At 31.2% G+C, this 23,610-nt stretch overlaps 1 protein-coding gene across 1 annotated transcript in view; it reads left to right on the top strand.

Moving 5' to 3' along the window:
- Window positions 1–23,246, top strand: part of LOC143082957 (1,4-alpha-glucan-branching enzyme-like) — a 28,964-nt gene extending 5,718 nt beyond the window's left edge. Inside the window, exons 2-15 of the mRNA XM_076259018.1 lie at window positions 6,045–6,214; window positions 7,446–7,561; window positions 8,914–9,036; window positions 11,074–11,218; window positions 12,146–12,236; window positions 13,192–13,401; window positions 13,628–13,743; window positions 14,203–14,330; window positions 15,462–15,560; window positions 16,016–16,298; window positions 16,748–16,932; window positions 18,630–18,763; window positions 19,476–19,593; window positions 20,529–23,246. Coding sequence (XP_076115133.1) covers window positions 6,045–6,214; window positions 7,446–7,561; window positions 8,914–9,036; window positions 11,074–11,218; window positions 12,146–12,236; window positions 13,192–13,401; window positions 13,628–13,743; window positions 14,203–14,330; window positions 15,462–15,560; window positions 16,016–16,298; window positions 16,748–16,932; window positions 18,630–18,763; window positions 19,476–19,593; window positions 20,529–20,576 — 1,966 coding nt within the window. The 3' untranslated portion in view covers window positions 20,577–23,246. The remainder of the gene's footprint in view (window positions 1–6,044; window positions 6,215–7,445; window positions 7,562–8,913; window positions 9,037–11,073; window positions 11,219–12,145; window positions 12,237–13,191; window positions 13,402–13,627; window positions 13,744–14,202; window positions 14,331–15,461; window positions 15,561–16,015; window positions 16,299–16,747; window positions 16,933–18,629; window positions 18,764–19,475; window positions 19,594–20,528) is intronic.
- Window positions 23,247–23,610: the final 364 nt, after the last annotated feature.

The following is a 23,610-nucleotide window of genomic DNA, read 5'->3' as shown; positions in this document are numbered from 1 at the left end:
TTTAGATCTTATCACATATGGAGCTATCAATAAGTTTTTAACCTCTGAAGTGTCAGTTTCAAAAAGATAATATAAAACATTGTTTTGAACTATCAAAAGATCCCAAAGATTCCATAAAGTTCTTACAGAATATGAACACCCTTGAATGCACTCCTTTGGAGGTTTGGCTAAATGTAGCGACTTTAATTCAAAAATGATTTTAATGTCTGGATCAGCTTTTTGCCAGCATGAAATTTGTTCCTCGGACCACATAGACAACCAGTTAGGAATTGAATCATCCTCTATATCGTCATGTACTGCAATTGAAGTCTCTCCTGGGTCTGTTTGAATAACCCGTATAGGAGTAGGAATTTCTGAAGCTGCTTTTGTACTGCAAGTTTCAGTATTCTCAACCGACAACAAATCTGCATTTGTACAATCTGGACAATCAATCCTTTTACACTTCCTATGGGGACGTCTAGATAAAGTATCTGCATTGCAGTGTAGGGCACCCCTTCTATGTTCGAGAACCATGTCATATGTATCTAAGACACTTATCCATCTAGCTACCATTCCTTCGGGATTTTTGAAATTTTTTAACCAAATAAGGGAAGCATGGTCTGTCCTAACCTTGAAATTTTGACCCCATAAATAATGCCGAAACTGTTTAACAAAAGTGACAACTGCTAATAATTCTTTATATGTGGTACAATATTTTCTTTGTGGCTCATTCAAAGTTTTACTACTATAAGCTATTACTTTTTCATGACCATCCTGTATTTGTGATAAAACTGCACCTATTCCATTTGCACTAGCATCGGTATCAAGAATGTATGAACCCTCCTGTTGTGGGTAGGATAAAATGGGAGCTGATATTAATAATTCTTTTAGTTTTTCAAAACTTAACTGGCATTCATCTGTCCAAATAAATTTTCGTGCCTTTTTGGTCAACCCTGTTAATGGGGATGCAATTTGTGAAAAATTTGGTATAAACTTCCTATAATAACCAGCTAATCCAAGATAACTTTTAACCTCAGTGACTGTTCTGGGAATTGGCCAAGTTTTAACAGTTTCAACTTTTAAAGGGTCGCAACTCACTCCATCTCTTGAAACAACATGACCCAAAAATAAAACTTGGGTTTGAAACATGATACACTTACTGGGTTTTAATTTTAAATTGTGCTGTCTGAATCTTTGAAAAACAAGCTTAAGATTTTCTAGTGTTTTTGCGAAAGTATCACCAAAAATAATAACATCATCCAAATAACAGAGGCAATGTTCCCACTGATATCCTTTTAAAACAAGTTCTATGAGCCTTTCAAAAGTGGCTGGGGCATTACAGAGCCCAAAAGGGAGTACTTTAAATTGGTATAACCCTTTATGAGAAGAAAAAGCTGTTTTCTCTTTACTTTCTGGGGACATCTCGCACTGCCAATAACCAGAAGTTAAATCGATGGTACAGAACCATTTGTTGCCTCCCAACGCATCTAACGAAGAGTCAATTCTGGGCAATGGATAGGCATCTTTTTTACTTAAAGAATTTAAAGCTCTAAAGTCCACACAGAAGCGAACAGAATTGTCTTTCTTAGTCACGAGTAAAACTGGACTTGACCAAGCACTATTACTAGGCTCAATAACATCGTTCTTTAACATTTTGTTAATTTCGGTTTCAATGACTTGTTTTTGACCTAATGGAATTCTACGAGGTGGAACGCGTACAGGTTTTGCATCTCCTGTGTCGATAGAGTGTTTAACGATGCCAGTACGACCTAGTTTACCATCAGGACTAGAAAAAATGTCCTGATATTCAAAAATACATTTTTCTAACTGTTGTCTTTGTTCACTAGTTAACTCTGGTGAAGCATTATCAATAAGACATTTTAAATGTTCTGGTAAACATACTTGCTCTATATTTTCTTCTATTTTATTTTCCTTTTTAATAGGCTGTATACTAACTACAGTATCTAGCTTCCCTATTAAGGTTTCTTTTGGCAAATGTATAGCCTGACTTGTCAAGTTAATTGCATTAACAAAAATATGCCTATCAGATTCATGACATAAAGTTCTAGTCATTAATAAACCATCTTTATAAAAATCCTTTCTGGGTTCTAAAACAGAAGGTGTATTTAATTTCTGTCCAAAAACATTGCCTTTTATAGTTAATTCTGACTCAGGGGGGATAACTACTTTTTCAGCTAATTTAATGTGGGCACAGGTAGTAAACCCTAATTTATAAAGTCTAATTTTATGACCAGCAATTATCATGTGTGATTTTGAAACAAATAAAATTGCATCAAATTTTTCTAAAAAATCCATGCCAAAAATTCCAGATGTTTCATAAACTTCTGCTACCACAAAAGTATGAACAAAAACTTTATTTGAAATTGTAAATTTTAATTTAATTTGTCCATAAACTTTGATCTCTTCACCATCTACAGCTGTCAAGGTCGTTTGAACCTCTTCTAACAGAGCTGTAGACAGTTTCAATTTATCAAATGAAAATTTTGAAATCACACTTGCTACTGCTCCAGTATCAACTAAAAAATTTAAAGTACAATCCTGTATTTTAGTTTTGGCAAAAAGGCAATTTTGTTTAATATAATTTATTTGAATATTGGGCCTTTTGGTTTGCTGAACTTTTTGGACTGACTCTTTGGCCACAGAACCAGCCCTGTTTATTTTTTTTCGTCCTTATCTTTGGAGTCTTTTTGAACTTCATCATTTTTATTTACAGATGTCTTACTGTAACAGTATCTTTCAATATGACCTTTCTTTCCACATTTCCAACATTCAATTGGTTCCCTTCTGTCTCTATAAAAACTCTTTTGATTTGTTTCCCTAGTGGGTTTCTTAATATCATCTAATTTTTCTGATATTTTTTCAAAACATTTATTGAAAGAAGTGATTATCTCTTTAATTTCAGAATTGTTTTGTACCTCTACTTGTTTTTCAAGTTTTTCTTCTTTATTTTGTTTATTTTCTTTATTTATGGCAGCGATTTTGTATGAGAATTCTTCCGCTTTGGGTTTTCGAGGCATTTCTTGTGCATTTGTAAATGCTTCAAACTCGACTGCTTGCGCTATTGCTGTCTCTAGAGTAGTTGGATGAGCGAATTGGACATGTTTTTCCATTTCTACATGTGCTAAACCCAATATAAATTGGTTAATAACAAGTTGTTCCAGAATATTGCTATATTCGTCATCTGGATATGCCAACCTCACTAGACGACGCAACGCGTAACCAAAATCTGGTATAGCTTCTCCTGACTTTCTTTTTCTAGCCCGAAATTCACATCGATATGCCGTTACTCGTTCACGAGGATTAAATCTTTGTCCTAAAATGTCTTTTAATGCGTCATAATCATTTACAACGGAATATTTAAGATCTCCGAGTAACTTTTGAGCCGTACCTCGTAAGCTCATAGACAGTTGTTGTGCCTTTTCAAAGTCCGTCCACCTAATCCACTTTGCGGCTTGTTCGAAATGAACAATATAATCCTTCCAATCGGTTGATTTACCGTCAAATTTTTCGGGTTCTTTTTCCCTCCTTACTACGGGAGTAGTGATACGAAATCGATCAGCTCTTAACGATGGCGGTAGACCTTGAAAATCATTCGCTACACGATCATTAATTCTGGGAATGTTATCTCTAAATTGATCTTGGTCGTTTGATATGAGCAATTGCTCATGATATCCACGATTTAACCGTTGATCATGCGTTCTACGTTCATTCTCTGAATTATTTGAAATATCAGATGCTTGTCGAGAGATATCGTACATTGGACGAGATATATCATACGTTGACCGAGAATTATCATACGGTGGACGAGAAGTATCGTACGTTGGACGAGATATATCGTACGTTGGACGAGAGATATCATACGTTGGACGAAGGATGTCATACGTTGGTCGAGGGATGTCATACGTTGGACGAGGTATATCATACGTTGGACGAAAAGTATCGTACGTTGGACGATTATCATACGGTTGACCCAAATCGGTTTGCGACATTGGCGTACTGTGCCGAACATAGGGATAACTTGAATGTGCAGACAGATCATATTCTGACCTTTCTCTGTACAATTCTGGCGTATCTGGCACAGTAATTGACGGAAACGATGATCTGCTTTCTCGTTCTAAAGAGTTGTCCACATACAGATTCACACGAGGTTGTGGTGGTCGCGGTGGTGGTGAATCATCTCTGTAAAAACTTACTCGCTTTTCCCTTCTACTGTTTTGATAATCGGGCCTATCAGCATCTGATCGCGAATTCTCATATCCACCATCAGCCATAATCCCTTACTTTATTATTCCTTTATTTTTTTTTTTTTTATTTTTTTATTTTTAGTTCCTATGACTTTCTTTTTAAATCGTTTAAGTTACTCAATGCCAACATACACACGTTCTCAGATAACACATTGGCCACCAAAAATGTAACAGGAGGGTCGGGCGGCTATGCGTCACCAAACCCTGCTGACTACTAAAGTGTCTGATATTGCCACAACTACAGACTGACAGACTGACGACGGATGCGACAAGTGATGTACTTTTGTGTTATGTGCATTCAGACTGGTTCTTCCTTGTTGTACTGAGACGTATGATACTGGCAATGAGACTCTAATTTCAATCAGTTTTACATACTTTATTATCACAAATGTGAAACATAACAAGTGTAAAAACAAGTGTAACAGTTTACAGTATAAAAATAGATCTGAATAAATATTCAACAGTAATCTCAAAATGTAGTAGTAAACATAGGTAGTACTGGCAAGGACTACAACACTCACGACCCTAACGGATAATCAACCGCGAGAACACACTGTGGTAGTTAGCGAAAGTTAAATATTAAGTTACTTTTTAAATGTTTTTCCTAAAGTTTTTAAAGTGAAGTTTATAGTCTTTAAATTGCTAGAAACTTGTTCAAAAGAGTGAAAAGTCTACATTTTAGAGACTTATTTTTGTAGAGACTTCATTTATTGGTCGGATTAATGATAAATTCAAGTGTAATAAACGAATGGCGGATTATTGATAAATCCAAGTGGTCATTTTACCTTTATACAGTAAAGTATTCGACAAATTACCAATGAGACAGTCATTTACTATAAGAAGGAAAACATAATATTTCTCATATGCGGTCTAAAACTGTATTTCAGTCTCCAAAATATCATCAAATTCTATTCTAAAGATACAAATACTACTTAAATTTCTTACATTAACAACTTATTTAACTAAATGACATACTTTATTTAGAAATTTATACACAACACACAAAATAATTCATCACCTTGTAAATCCGTCAAAATAAGGGGAAGTAATACTTGGTGTCATTCATAATAATTGAAAATCTACCCCTAACAAATAACCAATGAAAAACTTCGTATATTTAACTGCTAAAGTGAAAGGAAAATGTCAACAAAGAAGCATGGGAATTTTATATCAAAAAGATCTAAAGAATTACTAGCGAACACAGGTAAAATTAAGCACCAAAATGTATGAAATTAAAAATCAAAATGTGTGCAATAACCACATCTGCCACACATGTATAACTAAATCAGCTATTGTTTTCTTTTACTTTATCATCACTTTATTAGTAACTAGCTATAGTTTAACCATGAATAAAAATATAGCAATAATGATTTACAACATATATGCAAGTCTAATTCAAAAGATTAAATGAATGTACATGCAATGACATGTACACATGTAAAATGTAGCTGTCATTCATTAACTTATTTTCACCAAGATACAAATGTATAAAAAAACAATAAAAAAAGCAACAGATACTTCATGTGTACTTAACAGATAAATGAGCTAGACAAAGACTAGACTATAATGCATATAAATAGATTCACATGTTCAGTGTTCATTATGGTAACAAATGATCATTAAATTTCAAGAAAGATTTTCGCATTGGGTGACATACTTAATGGTCATATGACAATGCCGTTTTCCAGATTTGTAAAAAATCTATATCTGCTGTGAAGTAACTCTAAAACGATCTGGGGCATGTGGGGAGAACACTGATTAGTTGTTTGTTATTTATCTTCAATGAAATTATTTTAATAGATATGGATGTTTCCAAGATGTTATTAGACATATTGATAGTACCGAAGGTGGCATAGAAAAGTTTAGTCGAGGATATGAATCATTTGGTCTACACAGAACGCCAGACAATGGGATATGTATGAAGGAATGGGCACCGGGAGCAGAAGGATTATATCTTAGGGGAGAATTCAGTATGACATTTTGTTTAACTAATTTTTTTAAGGACTTTGTTCATTATGAAAATATTTTATTGTTTATTTTTTTATACTTGTATCTTTTAAAGTAGCGACTACTAAAAGTAAGGTCATATATTATATTTCAACATGTTCAAGGAAACAAAATTTTGTTGATTTGCAGAATTTCAAATCAATTACTAACATTAACAAATCAATTCTAAATCCCCCCAAATAAATGAAAAACATGAAAAAAAAATAGTTTAAAAAGACAATTTTCATCATGTTCAAATTGAGGCAAAATTGACTTCATTGTGTCAAAATTTTTCCCAGAACCTGCTGCATGTTGTATATTGCAATCCCCTGTCCAGGCAACATATATTTCTGTCACACCTTTCTAATGAACAGAATGACTACATGTTTGATCAGCAGCTTGAGAGTGATTAGACAGTTTGCTTTCCCATACATTAAACTTTTAAGTGTGTTGAATGAAAACAAATGTTTTTGTTACCATCTTCTGATCAGGATCTACTAAATATAATGACTTTACATTTGGTCAGCAGCTTCACATTGATAAGTTGTATAGTGTGTGAACTTTAAGGATCTGTCAGACACTCTCTATCTATTTACTAATACTTTGAATTATATATTTTCACAAATAAAACAATGTAGTTGAGCTTAAGATGCTAATTTCTTAGATGAATCAGTAGTTGTACTGTTAATGTTTTTATGCCCTACCTAAGATAGTAGAGGGTCATTATGTTTTCTGGTTTGTGCGTTCGTCCGTTCATCTGCCTGTCCCGCTTCAGGTTAAAGTTTTTGGTGAAGGTAGTTTTTGATGAATTTAAAGTCTAATCAAGTTGAAACTTAGTACACATGTTCCCTATATATACTAGCTATGATATGATCTTTCTAATTTTAATGTCAAATTAGAGGTTTTACCCCAATTTCATGGTCCACTGAACATAGAAAATGATAGTGCGAGTGGAGCATCTGTGTACTGGGGACACATTTTTGTTATACTGTTTAATACTATAAATTCAGAAATTATTGAACGATTTTTATTAAAGATAAATGCTTTGACTGGTTGATTATCACAATAATAAAAACTTGCATTCTGAAAGCAAATACAGATATATATATGTGTATGCAGATTTTCTCACAATATAATCTCACATTTTTGTCCTTATAATATCACAATAATTTTTGAATTGCCTGTAGGTCAATGTTTCATATTGTTATATTTCAGACAACTGGAACCAAACACAATATCCATTTACAAGACTGGAATTTGGCAAATGGGAAATAAAAATCCCTCCAAATCAAGATGGTTCATGTCCTATTCCTCATAACAGTAAAGTAAAGGTAAATTTTCCTATAGTAGATTTCTGTTTTTACTACTGGAATAATCATGATTTTGATCAGGATAAGTGTTTGCCAGAAAGTATTTAGGAAACTGTATCAAGATGAAACACATTATCTGTAGTAGAAAAGTAAAGAAAATCATCTTTATCCTGTCTGTTTAACTCCATTTGGTGTATAATTATTTTGACAAGGTTAAACCTTGTATTCAAAGGATTATGCTGACTAATTATATAATTAGAGTTATAAATCAATTTTATGATCACGTTTACTACAAAATCAATATTGTTGAATGCTCTACTTGAAAAAAAAAAGCATTTAATAATATGCAGGAAATTGGGACTGCCGAAGAAACTGTTTTTTAGATTTATTATACCCCGCTGTATCGGAGGGGCATTAAGTTTTATCCTTGTCCATTCATATGTCCCATGTTGGTATCCTTTATCTAACTTTAGGTTGCCTCAACCAAATGTTATTAAACTTTTACACAATAAATGCTTATTACCACAAAACACTGATCAAGTTTGAATTTTGGTGGCCTCTCTACAACCATTCTAGAGTTATGCTCCTTAACAATGGAAAAATCGCAAAATTTTTCTTTACTGTTCTCTAATTTAAGTTAGTCTCAACCAAAAGTTTTGAAAGTTATACACAATACTTATTACCACAAAACAGATATATACACAAGCATGGTTGGTGAGTGCCTTATGCCACTTTAAGTACAAATTCAGGTACTAGTAATGTCACTTAAACCGTTCTTCAGTTTTGTCTCTTTTATAACTTTATATGATTGGAAGCAGGGGCATCAATTGTTCCCCATTTATTTGAGAGACAGTTAATCTTCAAAAATAAATGATCAAAATGACAGTCATGTCATGTTGTGGTAGCCTAATTTATACCCTTCAATTTATTATTGATATGCAAACTGTGACAATTTTTGCCAGAATTTCTAATTAATAATTATTTAAAAGTTGCTTAGTAGGTATCTTTAGTGATAATGTATTTTAACATCCAATCAAAACAGCAATTTAATTGTCACTAAAATGTCAAAGTCAAATGAGAAATGCTTGACCTAAGGAATTTGTTTTATATTTAGATCTATTTGAAATAATACAGTACTATAGTTTGTGTGCATGTACATGTAAACTCATTTAATTTGATTTATGATGCATTAATAAAGTCTGATTTCAAAGGAGATTTGTTCCTAACAGTGCATCAGTGATAAACCATGGTGTTGAATAGTTAAGTCTGTCAGCACTGCAAAAATAAAGCAAAACAATAAACACACACACACACACAAATCAAACTGGACTTTTGGAGAGTTTAAGATTTATTATAATTCATTACATTTTCAGTTAGTTGTAAAAACCAAATCAGGTGAATTAGTAGACAGAATATGTCCATGGTCAAAAGTAGTAAAGAGACCAAAAGATGTGCCTATTTTTGAACAAATTAACTGGGATCCTCCAAAGGAGCAGGTCAGTAAACAGTGATTTTGCTAGCGCTCGTCACTTTCGTATTTTACGAAAGGGTTTTCTCATTGACGAAAGTATTTCAAATCAATTTCGTCACTTTAATTTTGAAAGTGTAAAAAAAATTTCGCAATAAAAACTATAAATCTACCTGTCTTCATGTTTTTGACAAGTTTATGACCTCCAGGTAATTAACATTTTCAACAGGTGTTACAAGTTGTGATTACAACTAATCCGCTTATCGCCATTAGATGGGTCACTTATCAGTAATTTATTAATTAACCTCTAATTGAATGACCATCATAATTATTTCCCCAGGAAAATCAGTCAGTCGACATTTCAACAACCAGGAGAATAATTTCGTCATTTAATCAAAAATGTAACAACCCGGACAGTTTGCATTTGAATTTCAATATTTCCCAAACAATCACAATCTGAAGTTAGTTTGTCATAGATTCGTCATTCGAAGGCATTTTCGTCATATTTTATTTAAATTTTCATCAAAAACTTTCGACAATTTCCATTTAAAATAAAGAACTTTAATGTGTTTATTCAAAAAGTTCACGAGAAATGTTAAACAGGTGCTTCCTGTATTGTGTTCTACGCATGCGTGAAAGTATTCCTTTGACTATTTATAGACATTAAAAACATAAAATACGAAATCATTTAGAATCAATTAAACGAGAGAGACGAATATATATCTCTTACTAAAGGAATTTGAATCGAAAAATGATAATTTCCTGATGAATCCGGACTCGTTTTTGAATTTATTATCCACGTGTCACTTCCCGTTTTCGTTTCATTTTAAAACCGAAAGTAGTAAACGTGATCTATTGTTGATTTGTTTACAACCTCCTTTCAGTCATTATAATCGTTCCAAAAAGGATTTTATACATTTCCAACTTGATAGAAATGATTTCCAAATATCGACTTAGACGTTTTATAAGGATAATGATTATGCAGTGAAATAATCATTGCAAATTAATTTCTGCTGTGATTCCTTGTTTAAAAAAAATAGAATCCAACTTTTGTTGATCAGGAATGACCCCTGGAACAAACTGAAGAGAAATTGTGAACTAAATTTCTGGATTCCATGTCAGAATCTTTCATAATAATGGCCAATACAGTCAAATCATACAATAACTGCCAATAATGCTGGTGCCTCAATCCCTTAAAATCTGACTAAGTCAAAAGATGAAGCTAGTAATATACATCATTGGTCCATTGCTTTTACACAAAATAAGGTTGATTTTAATAGTGCGCAAAAGTGACTAAAGCCCTCAAAATCCTAGCTTAAACCCTGACAGTAAAGAATTTATAACTAATGACAGGAGAATGCATTTCACATGTACAGCTCTGAAATATAAACAATTAAATATAAAAAACTGGTGTTCATGAGATTGTATAAATATTGAACAGAAAAATCCCATTGTATCAGAAAGACAAATTGTAATACAAAATTTACATTACAATAGCACTGTGTTTAAACTGCTGTGGGTAACTTAACCAAGATGGTCTGTTTATTCTTACATTCAATAGGTAATCACATTGTAATAGAAAAAAAAACTTAACAGAAAATCACATTGTAATAGAAAAATTACATAACAGAAAATCACATTTTAATAGAAAAATTACATTACAGAAATCACATTGTAACAGAAAAATTACATAAAAAATAACATTTAATAGAAAATTACATTGTAATAGAAAAATAACATTCAAATAGAAAATTACATGGTAATAGAAAAATTACATCAAAAACAGAAAATCACAATGTAGTTGAATAGTGTTTCAGAACTCATGATTAATGTCACTGTAGAGTAATATAAAAGTTGATTATAATTTTAAAAAAAATAAGTAGTTTAATAGTTTAGATGATTCACAAATTCTATGCTCTTCCATTATGAGTGTTTTTTTTCAGCCAGGAATATTTTCTAACATTGAACAGAAAAGCTTACAAAATAACAGTTTCATTCAGATGGTATTACTAATATAAATCATTCTTCGCCAGATTGCAGCAACATTTTAAAATATATTTTGTAGCTATATCAGTTTAAACACAGACGACCAGATAAACCAGCCTCATTACGTATCTATGAATCTCATGTTGGGATAAGTTCACACGAAGGAAAAGTTAATAGCTATAAAGAATTTACAAGGGATCTTCTACCTCGAATACATGATTTAGGTAATGAATTTACTTTGCCTGCAATCAGTTATTATAATCAGTCTTCACATGAAACGTTGGCAGCCAAAAGCATGAAAATTCTATATTGATTCATTTGCCCTGCAGAACATTAGAATTTGAATTATTATTCCTATCACCATTGTGAGTAAACTATTTTTTTGCATGTTGTCAATGGTGTTTAAATTTTATTTCTCTGACTATGCCTGTTGTATTAGTTGATGATCTCTGCTGTAAAAGCTGTTGAGCATTGAAATGAAAATAATGCTGAGTTCACACGTAATTCGAATTCGATTCGCATTAACTAATTCGAATAAATTTAATTCGCATTCGAAACGTTATACGTCCTAACGTCAATTCTAATTCGAATTACAATGCGCGTCAAATTCGCTTTACTGTCCAAACAACGTTAACTTTTACTTTGTATTCACAAAAGCGTATTTCTAATGCGAATTTGATAATTCGAACTAGCCAATTCGTATCAATTCGAATTAAAAAAAGAAGAGTGTGTGAACACGATTTGCGAATTCGATTTGCCTTCGATTCGCATTCAATTCGAATTAAATGTCCGTGTGAACGAGGCATAAGTCAGAATTTTTGTGATGTTATTTTTTTCAAAATTGGATGGGATAGGTGTTGCAAAAATAAAACTTGCATATTATAATGATTATGAATATTGATTGCACTAATGATATGCATCACTTTCAGAAATCATAATAATTAAACTCACATTTTGTCCTTTGCTCATCATCAACAATAGCAATAATGATTGCGCACAAAAGTTCTGAATTTGCAATAATAAAATTATTTAAGGTTATGTTTGCAAGAGACAGCAATTTAAGAAAAAGATAAAGATATGATCTCAAATGACACATTGAATAAAAATGAATAACAATGTTAATATTAAGGATTTTTCTATTTTCATTTCAGGTTATAATTCAATACAGTTAATGGCCATTATGGAACATGCATATTATGCTAGTTTTGGTTACCAAGTCACAAGCTTTTTTGCTGCCTCTAGGTAATTATGTTTACATGACGCAGACTTAAGTTGATATTTGGGTATAGATTTTTGTGCGGAGGGACCAAATTCTGTATTATTAGTTGAAATAATAATTTATAACCTCATTTTTCTATTAAACCTTTAAAAGTACTAGATAGTTTCTGTCTTAAGTCATTTTCACTGAATGAAGTGAAAGTTACAGCTTCTAGACAACAGGAGCATTATGTTTTACTCTTGTCTGTCAATACATCCTAATTTATTTTGGTTTCCGTTATCCAACTTTATTTTGCCTCAACTAAATCGTATGAAATTTATACACAATGCTTATTACCAACAAACACAGATCAATTTCTTATTTCATTCTTGAGTTATGTCCCTTTCAAATGGATAAATGGCTGAATTTGCCGTTTCCAAACCTTATCTTATCTCTATCAAATGATATGAAATTTATACACAATGCTTATAATGCTTATTACCACCAATCACAGATCAAGTGTAAATTATGGTGGTGTCACTTTCACTGTTCTTGAGTTATGTGCCTTTATTTATGGAAAAAATGCTGAATTTGTCATGATCATATATTTACAAATTGGGGCACATGTATCCCATTGGCACATTCTTGTTTATTGTTTCATAACCACTTTTAATGCTCCATTTATGGGCATGATGTTTTTTGTTCTGTGCGTCCTTTTGTCTGTCCGTCTGTCCTGCTTCAGGTTTAAGTATTTGGTCAATGTAGTTTTTAATAAAGTTGAAGTCCAATCAATTTGAAACTTGGTACACATGTTCCCTATGATATGATCTTTCTAATTTTAATGCCAAATTAGAGTTTTGACCCCCAATTTCATGGTCCACTGAACATATGATAGTGTGAATTGGGAATATGTGTACTATGGACACATTCTTGTTGTACATGCTCTTGTTAAACATACAGTATGTTTGAAAATTATTTAATATTTTTATTTTATTTTAGTCGATATGGAACGCCAGAAGAATTAAAAGAATTAATAGATACAGCCCACTCCCTAGGTATTGTAGTATTATTAGATGTTGTACACAGTCATGCCTCAAAGAATGTTGTAGATGGATTGAACGAGTTTGACGGAACCCAAACCTGCTTCTTCCATGATGGTGGACGAGGCACACACGATTTATGGGATTCACGTCTTTTCAATTATACTGAGTAAGTATTGGAATTTATACTTGAAAACAGAGGTTAAACCTTATATAGTCCTTTTATATCAGTTGTGATTTTTTATCCCTATTTAATTATGTTTTTTTTAATTGTGCATTCAGTTTATTCATTATTATTCATGTTTCCACATTTTGTCAGTTTGCTCTTTAAGATATATGCATATTGATTGTTTCACTAAAAAATTGCTGAAATTGTAATTTTTGTATTTTTTTAGACATGAAGTTTTACGCTTTCTTTTGTCCAACTTGCGATGGTGGGTTGAAGAATACCAGTTTGATGGATTTAGATTTGATGGGGTGACATCTATGTTGTATCATACTCATGGCATGGGTAAGTTGTAAATCTATCACATGATATATTTAAGATCATGTGATCTTATATAACACAATTATGCAATGTCGAACATTTCTACATTTATAGGAAGTAAAATAGAATATGCAAATAAGACAGTCAGAAATTATATCACTTAGAATGAACATAAGCTGACTATACAGTATAGGTTTTTCTCATTGTTGAAGGCTGTATCATTTCCTCTATTTTAATAACTACATCCCCTTCAATTGAAGATTGGTGGATAGCTATCTCATTGGCAATCATATTGCATTTCCTTTTTTTTTTTTGTAATAATCATGTATTTAAGGATTTAAGGAAATTCTATATATATAATTTTAGACTACATGTTCAGTTGATAAGTTTGAAGTGTTCTTTATATATGATTCAAAGGTGAATTTTTGTATTTCTTTTATTTACCACAGGGATAGAGTCTCTTAGTCTGATCCTTTTTTTCAGGTCATGGGTTCAGTGGCGACTACAATGAATACTTTGGCTTGAACACAGACACAGATTCACTGGTCTACCTAATGGTGTCAAACTATATGTTACATCAGCTGTACCCAAATATGATAACGGTAGCAGAGGTATGTATATATAAAAAAGAAGATTACCAATGAGACAACTCTCCACAAGAGACCAAACAACACAGAAATTAACAACTTTAGGTCATTGTACGGCCTTCAACAATGAGCAAAGCCCATACTGAATAATCAGCTATAGAAAGCCCTGAAATGACAAATGAAAACAATCAAACGAGTAAACTAACAAACTTATTGATGTAAAAAAAAAAAGGAATGAAAAAAAAATATGAACAAATGAGACATCTCCACTATTTTTTATTATGATTTGAAATGGGTCTTTGGCTTTTGTGTTGTTGGCATCCTACCTCAATGCTGTATACTCCACATCAACTGTTCAAATTATTAAGCCTTAAAATTTGGCTAAATATAATCCTAACCTAAACATCAAAGTCTTCTTTAGTTGTTGTCTCTTTGACACTAACTTAGTTTCCATTCTTAATTCTGTTCTCTTGCTGGAGTGATTTATGAATTTCCATGCTGTTTGCAAGAAAAACAGAACAGGGTTGATTTACATTTTTATACTCAAACTATGATAGTAGAGAGGCATTATGTTTATTAGTCTGTGTGTCCGTTCATCTATTCTTCCGCTGATCCCAATTTAGGCTAAAGATTTTGGTCATTGTAGTTTTTGATGAAGATGAAGTCCAATCAACTTTAAAATTAGTACACATATTTCCCATGATATGATCTTTGTTATTTACCAAGTTATAATTTTGACCCCAATTTCACTGTCCACTGAACAAAGAAGATGATAGTGCGAGTGGGGCATCTGTGAACTATAGACACATTCTTGTTTATATTATTTCCATGCTTTTAGCATAAAATGATATCTTATTCACGCATTCATACTTAAAGTGATTACACAACAAAGTCTTTCATTCTTCATTCAGTTTATTTTTAGAAGTGAGTGGAAATGACCATAACATTTATATTTTATTAAGGTTATATATTATTGTTTGTCTTTTTAAATGTCAATATGTTTTGATTAATATGAATAACTAAAGTTATTATATTTATATAAAATAAATTCGATAAATACAAAAGAAATCTTTTATAATGGGAATTTGAGTAAATGTTACATTGTCTACATAACACAACTTCTAAAATATATTTGAAATATATTTTACTTTATAGGAAGTTTCTGGTATGCCAGCCTTATGTAGACCTGTTGAAGAGGGAGGAGGAGGATTCGACTATAGATTAGCCATGGCTATTCCTGATATGTGGATAAAGGTTTGTGTTTGATCTAAGTTTGAATTTCTGAGGTAGTTTACATGATATTGTTGCATTGCTTTATTGGAAGATCCTTTTTTTAGTGGATTAGTCCTTGTCCATTTGAGTAGAGCAAGGATTAAGGATAATTTTATTTAAGAAGCAAACTTTAAGTTATTTTAAAAGTAGTAAGGGCTGTTCCATAATAAAAAAACCCAACACATTGGACCTAGGAAAGGCACTTCCAAATCTAAACTATGGGTGACCATCATCTTTTGTTTTTGCATAGGGGAAATGTAAGTGAAATTTTTATTTGCCTCTATATATGGTTATCGTCTGTGGGTACCATGCATGTTTTAATGGAACAGCCCTAAGTTGTTGTAGAATAGAATTGAGAAAGAAAAAAAATACAGCTATAGAATGATATTGAACAAACATACTTTTGGTACTTAAATTCTACTTTTTATATTTTTCAGTATTTAAAAGAGTTTAGTGATGATGACTGGGATCTAGAAAAACTGGTTCATACGTTGATTAATAGACGGTATAGTGAGAAGTGCATTGCTTATGCTGAGAGCCACGATCAAGCCTTGGTTGGTGACAAAAGCTTGGCATTCTGGTTAATGGACAAAGAAATGTACACATCTATGTCAGTGTTATCTCCCCCTAATCTGGTGATAGACAGAGGATTAGCGCTACATAAAATGATACGTCTAATTACAATGGGTTTAGGTGGAGAGGGATATTTAACGTTCATGGGTAAGAATTGTTTACTTTAAAATATTCTGACAAAATATTTTTTAAGCTGATAATTATATATACATCAAATAAATAATGTATTGTACATAGAATACCACCAATTTCTCTCATAATCATGAAAAATTTCAAAATTAACCTTTTAATTATAATTTAAAAATTCTGTCCATATAAATAGTGATGTTAAATTCTGTGAGCTATGTTGTGGTAGTTCCTCACTTTATGAGAAAAGGCTTTACAACGCTTCATATGTGACATGCTGCAACAGTAAAAAATATTCTATCATGTCCCCTAGTTCTCCTATTTTTCAAAATTTAATTGATTGTTTGTAGGAATGCTAATTCAAATAGCCAAATGTTTTTTTTTTTGAGAAATTCACACACACACACAACACTATTGAATTTATACTTTAGAGAAAACTTATTTTACCGTTATAAATGTTTATTTTATAGGAAATGAATTTGGACATCCAGAATGGTTGGATTTTCCTAGGATAGGAAATAATGAGAGTTACCATTATTGCAGACGTCAATATCATTTAGCAAACGATCCAAACTTGAAATATAAATACTTGAATCAATTTGACAAAGCAATGATGCACCTAGAGAAAAAATATAATTTCCTGAGTCATGGCCAGGTAACAATCTATATTTAATATAATACATATATTTCTCACTGTGTTGTGTCTATTATTGTTTTTTATTTAAATGTTTTTATGATACTAATATTGAAAGAAGAAAGCTGAATAGATTAAAAAAAAATAAATTTGGGATCGTATAATGGTATGATGTTGTCGTCTGCGTCGTCTGAAAACACAATGTTTCCAGACAATAACTTTTGTGTAAGTGAATAGATCTTAATGAAATTATTTTAGAAGGTTCAATACTACAAAAGGAAGGTTGGGATTAATTTTGGGGATGAATGTCCCAACTGTTTAGGAATTAGGGGCCCAAAACAGCATTTTTCTAGTTTCAGGATAATAACTTGTGTAGAGTGGGGTGCTCATTTTCGCCGGGGACACAATTTGCCGTTTAAGGATTTTGAGGTGTAAAAACTTCAAAGGATGGCTGAAATGGAAGAAATGTACCCGTAAATTATATTTTTATAACAAATATAATATTTTTTTAAACTGAGACAAAATTGCGGCTCCTACCGCAGTGATATTGTTTGCCTCAAATAACAGCCGAAATTCGGCTTTTTCCCCTAGAGAAAATTCCCAATTACTAAAAAAAATGGCTTAAAATTCCTCCCAAAAAGGTCTACATTTTCCCCAAACAGTGATGGCATTGGTAGTAATGTTTGTAAATATCGTATTCATGTTATTATTTTGATATTATAAAGCACTTTTGAGATCCGGTTTTCTGATCAGAATCATCATGGTGTTTGTAACACATGTGGTTTTCAATGCATTAAGTACCATCATTGCTTCTGTTTCTTTCCCTCTCCGAAAAGTACCTTCCGGGTTGAAAATGTCTGACAACCAAAATATACATGAAAAAAAACAGTGCAAAAAAGATAGCAAAGGTCAGCAAAAAATCGGAGATGTGTTTAGAATAATATTTCCCAATTTCAATAAAAAATATGCATTTTTCCCAATAAAAAACGGTAGAGGTAGTTTTGAAAAAAGACAACAATATCACTGTACCGAAAATGACCGAAAAACGGACAACAATTTTCGGAAAATTTCCTGAATAAAAAACACGATTTCAAAGAAGTATTTCTAAGTAAATATTTGACTGAATGCCCTAATTTTGAATTCTTTATACCTTTGAAATGTCTGCTATTCATCTATAATGCAATTGATTTGATAAAAATTGTTAAAAGCTGCGGTTATTTGGTTTTAAATAGATGTGTAAAAACGACGAATATGTGTCCCCCATTGACAAAACATCCGGAAATTTCAAACACCCTTTAATCTAACTTTTCAGATGATTTTCTTAAACAAACCGGTTTTCAAGCTTAAGTATATTTTGCATTAGAAGTTATCTTCATATAGAAATATCAGTATACTTCAAAAACATTTAGACCTGAACATAAACTGTAGAAAACATGGAAAGATGTGGCGAAAATGAGCACCCCACTCTATAAGTATTTCAATTGCTGTGAAATTGTACCACAATGTTTAAAACCGCAAGTAGAAGGTTGGGATTCATTTTAGGGGTTATGGGACTAACAGTTGAGGAATAAGGGCCAAAAAAGGACACATTCTTGTTTTTCTTTTAAATCACAAGTCATGCTAAGTCAGAGCAAAACAACTTATATTTAAAAGATGAATATATTACCATTGTTTGTTAAACATACCTGATGTTGTACTTGTCTTATTTTTCTTTTTAGAATTATATTAGCAGAAAACATCAGGGTGATAAACTTGTGGTATTTGAAAGAGCTGACAAATTAGTGTTTGTATTTAACTTCCATCCAAATAACAGTTATACAGATTATAAAATAGGAGTCAACATTCCTGGAAAGTATCCTTTAATACAGTGAAAACTTTGAAATAAAATATAATATTACATATGTCTTATTAGACATTGTATTGCAATATCACAGTGGACCAGGCACAAACATGACATTGTCAGTTTATTTTCGATATATGAGTTTGACTCTCCCTCTGGTATCTTTCGTTCCTCTTTTACATGGATTTCATTTTATAGAAATCTTGCTATTATATTTTCAAAAATCATTTTGAATCATATATAGAATGCATCTCCAGATTCCTTGTATGGTTTGGCTGTAATTTTAGTCCCTTTTCTAGATCAATCAAATCTTCAACATTTGTAATAAGTTTTTGGTTTTCAAATATTTAGGCCTTGAGGGTCACTAAGAAGACAATTGTTGTCAAAATCAAGATCTCCTGCAGTTAAATTGGTACAGTCATTTCTTTGGCAAGGAACATAACACTTTTTCAAATGAAGAATGTTGAAGAATGCTAATATGGATAAAATGATTTAAATATATTAAGGAATGAATATTTATTCTATGACAAAAATAAAAAAAAGTACAATAATTTGCTCAGATTTGTTACAAATACTGATATTTTTACAAAAAATGTCTTCCTTGAAATTGTGGTACAGTAACTTTCAACAGTGAAATCTTCAATAAAATAAAAATTGAACATTAACTTTGTCAGTTTTCAAAATAATAAATGTGAATTCTGTTTGTTTCTTTAACAATGATAAGATATAAATTAGTACTAGATTCTGATGCTGAAGAGTTTGGTGGACACAAAAGATTGAATCATGATACAGATTTCTTTACAGCTAATGATCCCTGGGACAATAGGAGATGTAGCTTAATGGTAGAGTATTATCATTCATTTTGTAAAATTTACTTTTATTTATGTAAAAAAAAAAGAAAAGAAGATGTGGTATGATTGCCAAAGAAACAACTCTTCACAAAAGACCAAATGACACAGATATAAACAGCTATAGGTCACCTCACTCTTTTCCTTTTATAGGGGTTAATCGTAAAAACATGAAATAAGGAAACCTTTGAAGATGTCCAAATGTATAATGTTGTGAAAACAGTAAAAATTGATACCGAAAATTAAATTGTCACTTTTATGGTAATTGAATGAGGCATAAAAAGTTATCAAGGGTACCAGGATTATAATTTAGTACGCCAGACACGCATTTCGTCTACATAAGACTCATCAGTGACGCTCATATCAAAATAGTTATAAAGCCAAACAAATACAAAGTTGAAGAGCATTGAGGATCCAAGCTTGTTTTGTAAACAGGAAATTTATAAAAATGACCACATAATTGATATTCATGTCAACACAGAAGTGGGCTGGTGAGATACCCACACAAATGGTTTGAAAAGATATTTAATATAGGGTGATAAGATTTGCCAAAATGATTTTATAAAATCAAGTTTCATACCTATGGTAAGATTTCTATTCTTTGTTTATATTCCTAATAGTTTATAATTAGCCAAAAAAAATGCCCCTATCTTCCACCTGAAAGACTTGGTTGGCCAAGGTTTATGAGGGGCTACTTTTTCTGTGCCAAATATTTTATAAACTTTTATTTGTTTAAACACCTGTTTAGCTGTGCTTATAAAAAAAACCCACACTATTTTAATGTTTATAACCTTCTATTAAATGTACATGTGTTGTTTTGGTTGTTCCCTGATGACTTGTTAGTTTTCCAGTTTCACAAAGTCTTCATAATGTCTTACTCTGATTTGTATACATCATTATCTTAATCAATGGAATATTTTTATTTGTAGGTTTACATTCCTTGTAGAACAGCATTTGTGTTGGCCAAAGTGGACTGAGAAAATTTTGGTGCTCAACTGCAACCTGCCATAAAATATCCAAATATCAAAGTGTTATCCTTGTTTTGCTAGTCAAAACAGCTATTCACCAAATAGGCTATATGTTTTATGCATTATAATCATGATATATGTTATTTTTTGTATTGAAGTACATATATAAAAAAAAATAACCTGTGATTTGTCAGCATTTTGAAGTATTTATAATTCTAAGTCACATTTGTTTTATATTCAAATTTGTTGCTGATCTAAGCTCATTTTTTAAAGCTTGGCTGTGAAAATCATGTAATTTAGTCTGAGATTGGTAATTCAACTGTGTATTGGATTTTGGTAAAAACACTGTGTTAAGCTTTTTGCATAATCATTATAACAAAAGTGCCATATATATTTTCATGTATATCTTCTTGTGTCTTTTATACTCCTTTATACAAAATCAATATAATTTGGGGTCATTATTTTTTATCCATATATGATATTTTTAGGTTTACATCTGAAACAAAAGTATTTTAAATAAAAAGTCCTTATCATAATTGACCATGTTATTGCTAAAAAAATGAAAGGACAACATTTTTCTGACTTTGGTCTGAAGTTTATATATCCAAGGAGCCTATTACTAATCAATGTTAGACAATCTTATAACCTAATTCTTTTTAACATGGTGTGGATACCAATATAATCATGTATATTTGTTGGTAATTTGCTTTTGAGTTTACATAGTTATCTATAATGATCTTTAATACCATATAAACTCATTTTCATTTAGAAATGTGATGTTGATCAGGAAAACATAATTATAACTACTGGTGTGTTATATTATTCAGTGTACTTTTATTCAATGCACAACCAGAACAATGTATTTAAAGATTTATTTTTTTAATGTATCATATATTTCTCTAATTTAAGAAAATGCATTATACATGAGAGAAACTGAATTGTAAAATCATAACTTTTTTTAAGATGGGTGTTGCCCAGAGAATCGGTATGCAAGTTCTATGCAGGCAGAGTAACATTGCTGTCAATGATCTAATAGAATGAATGAGATTATTGTTGGAAGTTTTTGAAATTGCACATTTATCTTAATTATATACATTGACAAAATGTGTTTCCTTGATTTACTTTTACACTAACTATCAATAACAGGGAGGCTTCCTATTTTTATCATCAAACTTTCGCTCTTATAAAGTTTTTTTCTGCTTTAATCATGTTAAAAGGCTCTTGAACTACAATAGTTCATGAACATGTCTTGCATATTGATGTCAGAAACATTCACAAATAAGTTAATGGGCATTATACATTGATTTATATGATACAAAAAATCCTTAGAATTTGTTCCACATTTTAGCATTTATTCTTCTGTGTTAACTTGATATTCATCTCCAGATCATTTATCTCTTAAAAATAGGATTTTTTATATTAATAGATAAAGATATTAAAAAAATGACATCTTATCTACCTCATTTTAATAGCTTATTTTGATTATTTCTTAATATCTAAATTTCAAGAACAAATTGCAACCAATACAATTATCTTGAACAAGTTATATAACAATTTCTCAAGATATTAAAAGTTTTGGTTGTAGTTATTATGTCAAGAAATTGTGTTCAAATACTTAGACATATATTCACATGTATGAACACAGTACTACCACGACCTGAATAGCATCTTAAACACATTATTATCATCGCACATAGATAGAAAGCATCGATCATAAAATGAAAAATGTAAATGATATTAGATGTTTTTGGTATAAATTGTTTTTCACACTCATATTGTAACATATTCTGTTGTTATGTTTCATGTAATGAAAGTATGTTTTTGTGTTTGATAGGAAGGTTTTATTTGTTATTGTTACATGCAAAATGATTTAAGTTCAATTTTGTTACAGTAATCATTTGGAAATGATTTTTATATTTATTTAAAAAGAATTCTGTGGAATTTTCCTACTTTTGTTTTTGAAAACAAGATCAATAAAGAAAAATCAAATAAAAATAACAATAAACTAACTTAGATATTGGAAGATGGGGTATGAGTGCCAATGAGACAAATCTCCATCCAAGTCACGATTTATAAAAGCAAATCATTATAGGTCAAGGTACGGTCTTTAACATGCTTATTTCTAAATTACATATGGAATGAATTGTTTTGCATGATTTGTTACCAGATTTTAGTGCCTCACAGTCTCGAAAATATTTTGGTTAGTAAAAAAACTGAATTCATTTTAAAACTTTATTTCAGAATGTATAATTTGACTAAAATTTTGGCTCTTTTACAACAATGTTGATTTTTTTTTCAGAAAGAATGAAGTTTATAAACACAACAATATCCTGAAAATATAAGCTATTGTTTTAATAGCTTATATATGTAAATAATTCCATGAAAACTTTTACTCTATATATAAATGTGAAACACTTGAGATCCATAGAACTGTGATGTCGTTCACAATGTCAGTAATAGTCAATGACTGTTATTAGTCCTACATATAATACTGGAGGAATAGGCTGTGATCTTTCTGCAAAGTCTTCCATAATACTTATGCTTGTTAGTCATTGTTTGAAGTGTTTTATAAAAACCTTGTTACACTGTACATGTAGTTGTAGTACATGTGCTAATGCTATTATTGTGACTATTGTACTTGTTACATACTAAATATTAAATAAAATATCCTAAAAAAAGGTCCTTTGTTTGAAGTTATAATTTCTGACATGTATACATGTATCTATGAGTAGTATGTTAAAATTTGGTAAAAAAAATAAAAAAATCATGCTGGGTCAATTTTCTCCTGAAAAATAGGAATCTGTACTTCTACACCATTTACTTGCCATGACTCGGATAACTTATAAAAAAGCTTCACCTGTTGTATAGACTTTTTTTTGCTATCTTTTAAGCCCTTGTGTTACCTTTTATTTGCCTTTCAGTGATTTTTCCTTTGTTCTTGCTAATATACAGCATATCTAATTTTATTATACCCCTGCTATATTGTAATCACCTTATGTGTCTGGTTGTCCAACACACATTTTCGCAACACTCCTCTCTAGAA

The sequence above is a fragment of the Mytilus galloprovincialis genome, chromosome 7 (genome assembly GCF_965363235.1).
Source record: "Mytilus galloprovincialis chromosome 7, xbMytGall1.hap1.1, whole genome shotgun sequence".
Lineage (NCBI taxonomy): Eukaryota > Metazoa > Mollusca > Bivalvia > Mytilida > Mytilidae > Mytilus > Mytilus galloprovincialis.
The sequence above is the reverse complement of the archived record's forward strand: the minus strand, read 5'-3'. Positions and strand labels throughout refer to the sequence as shown.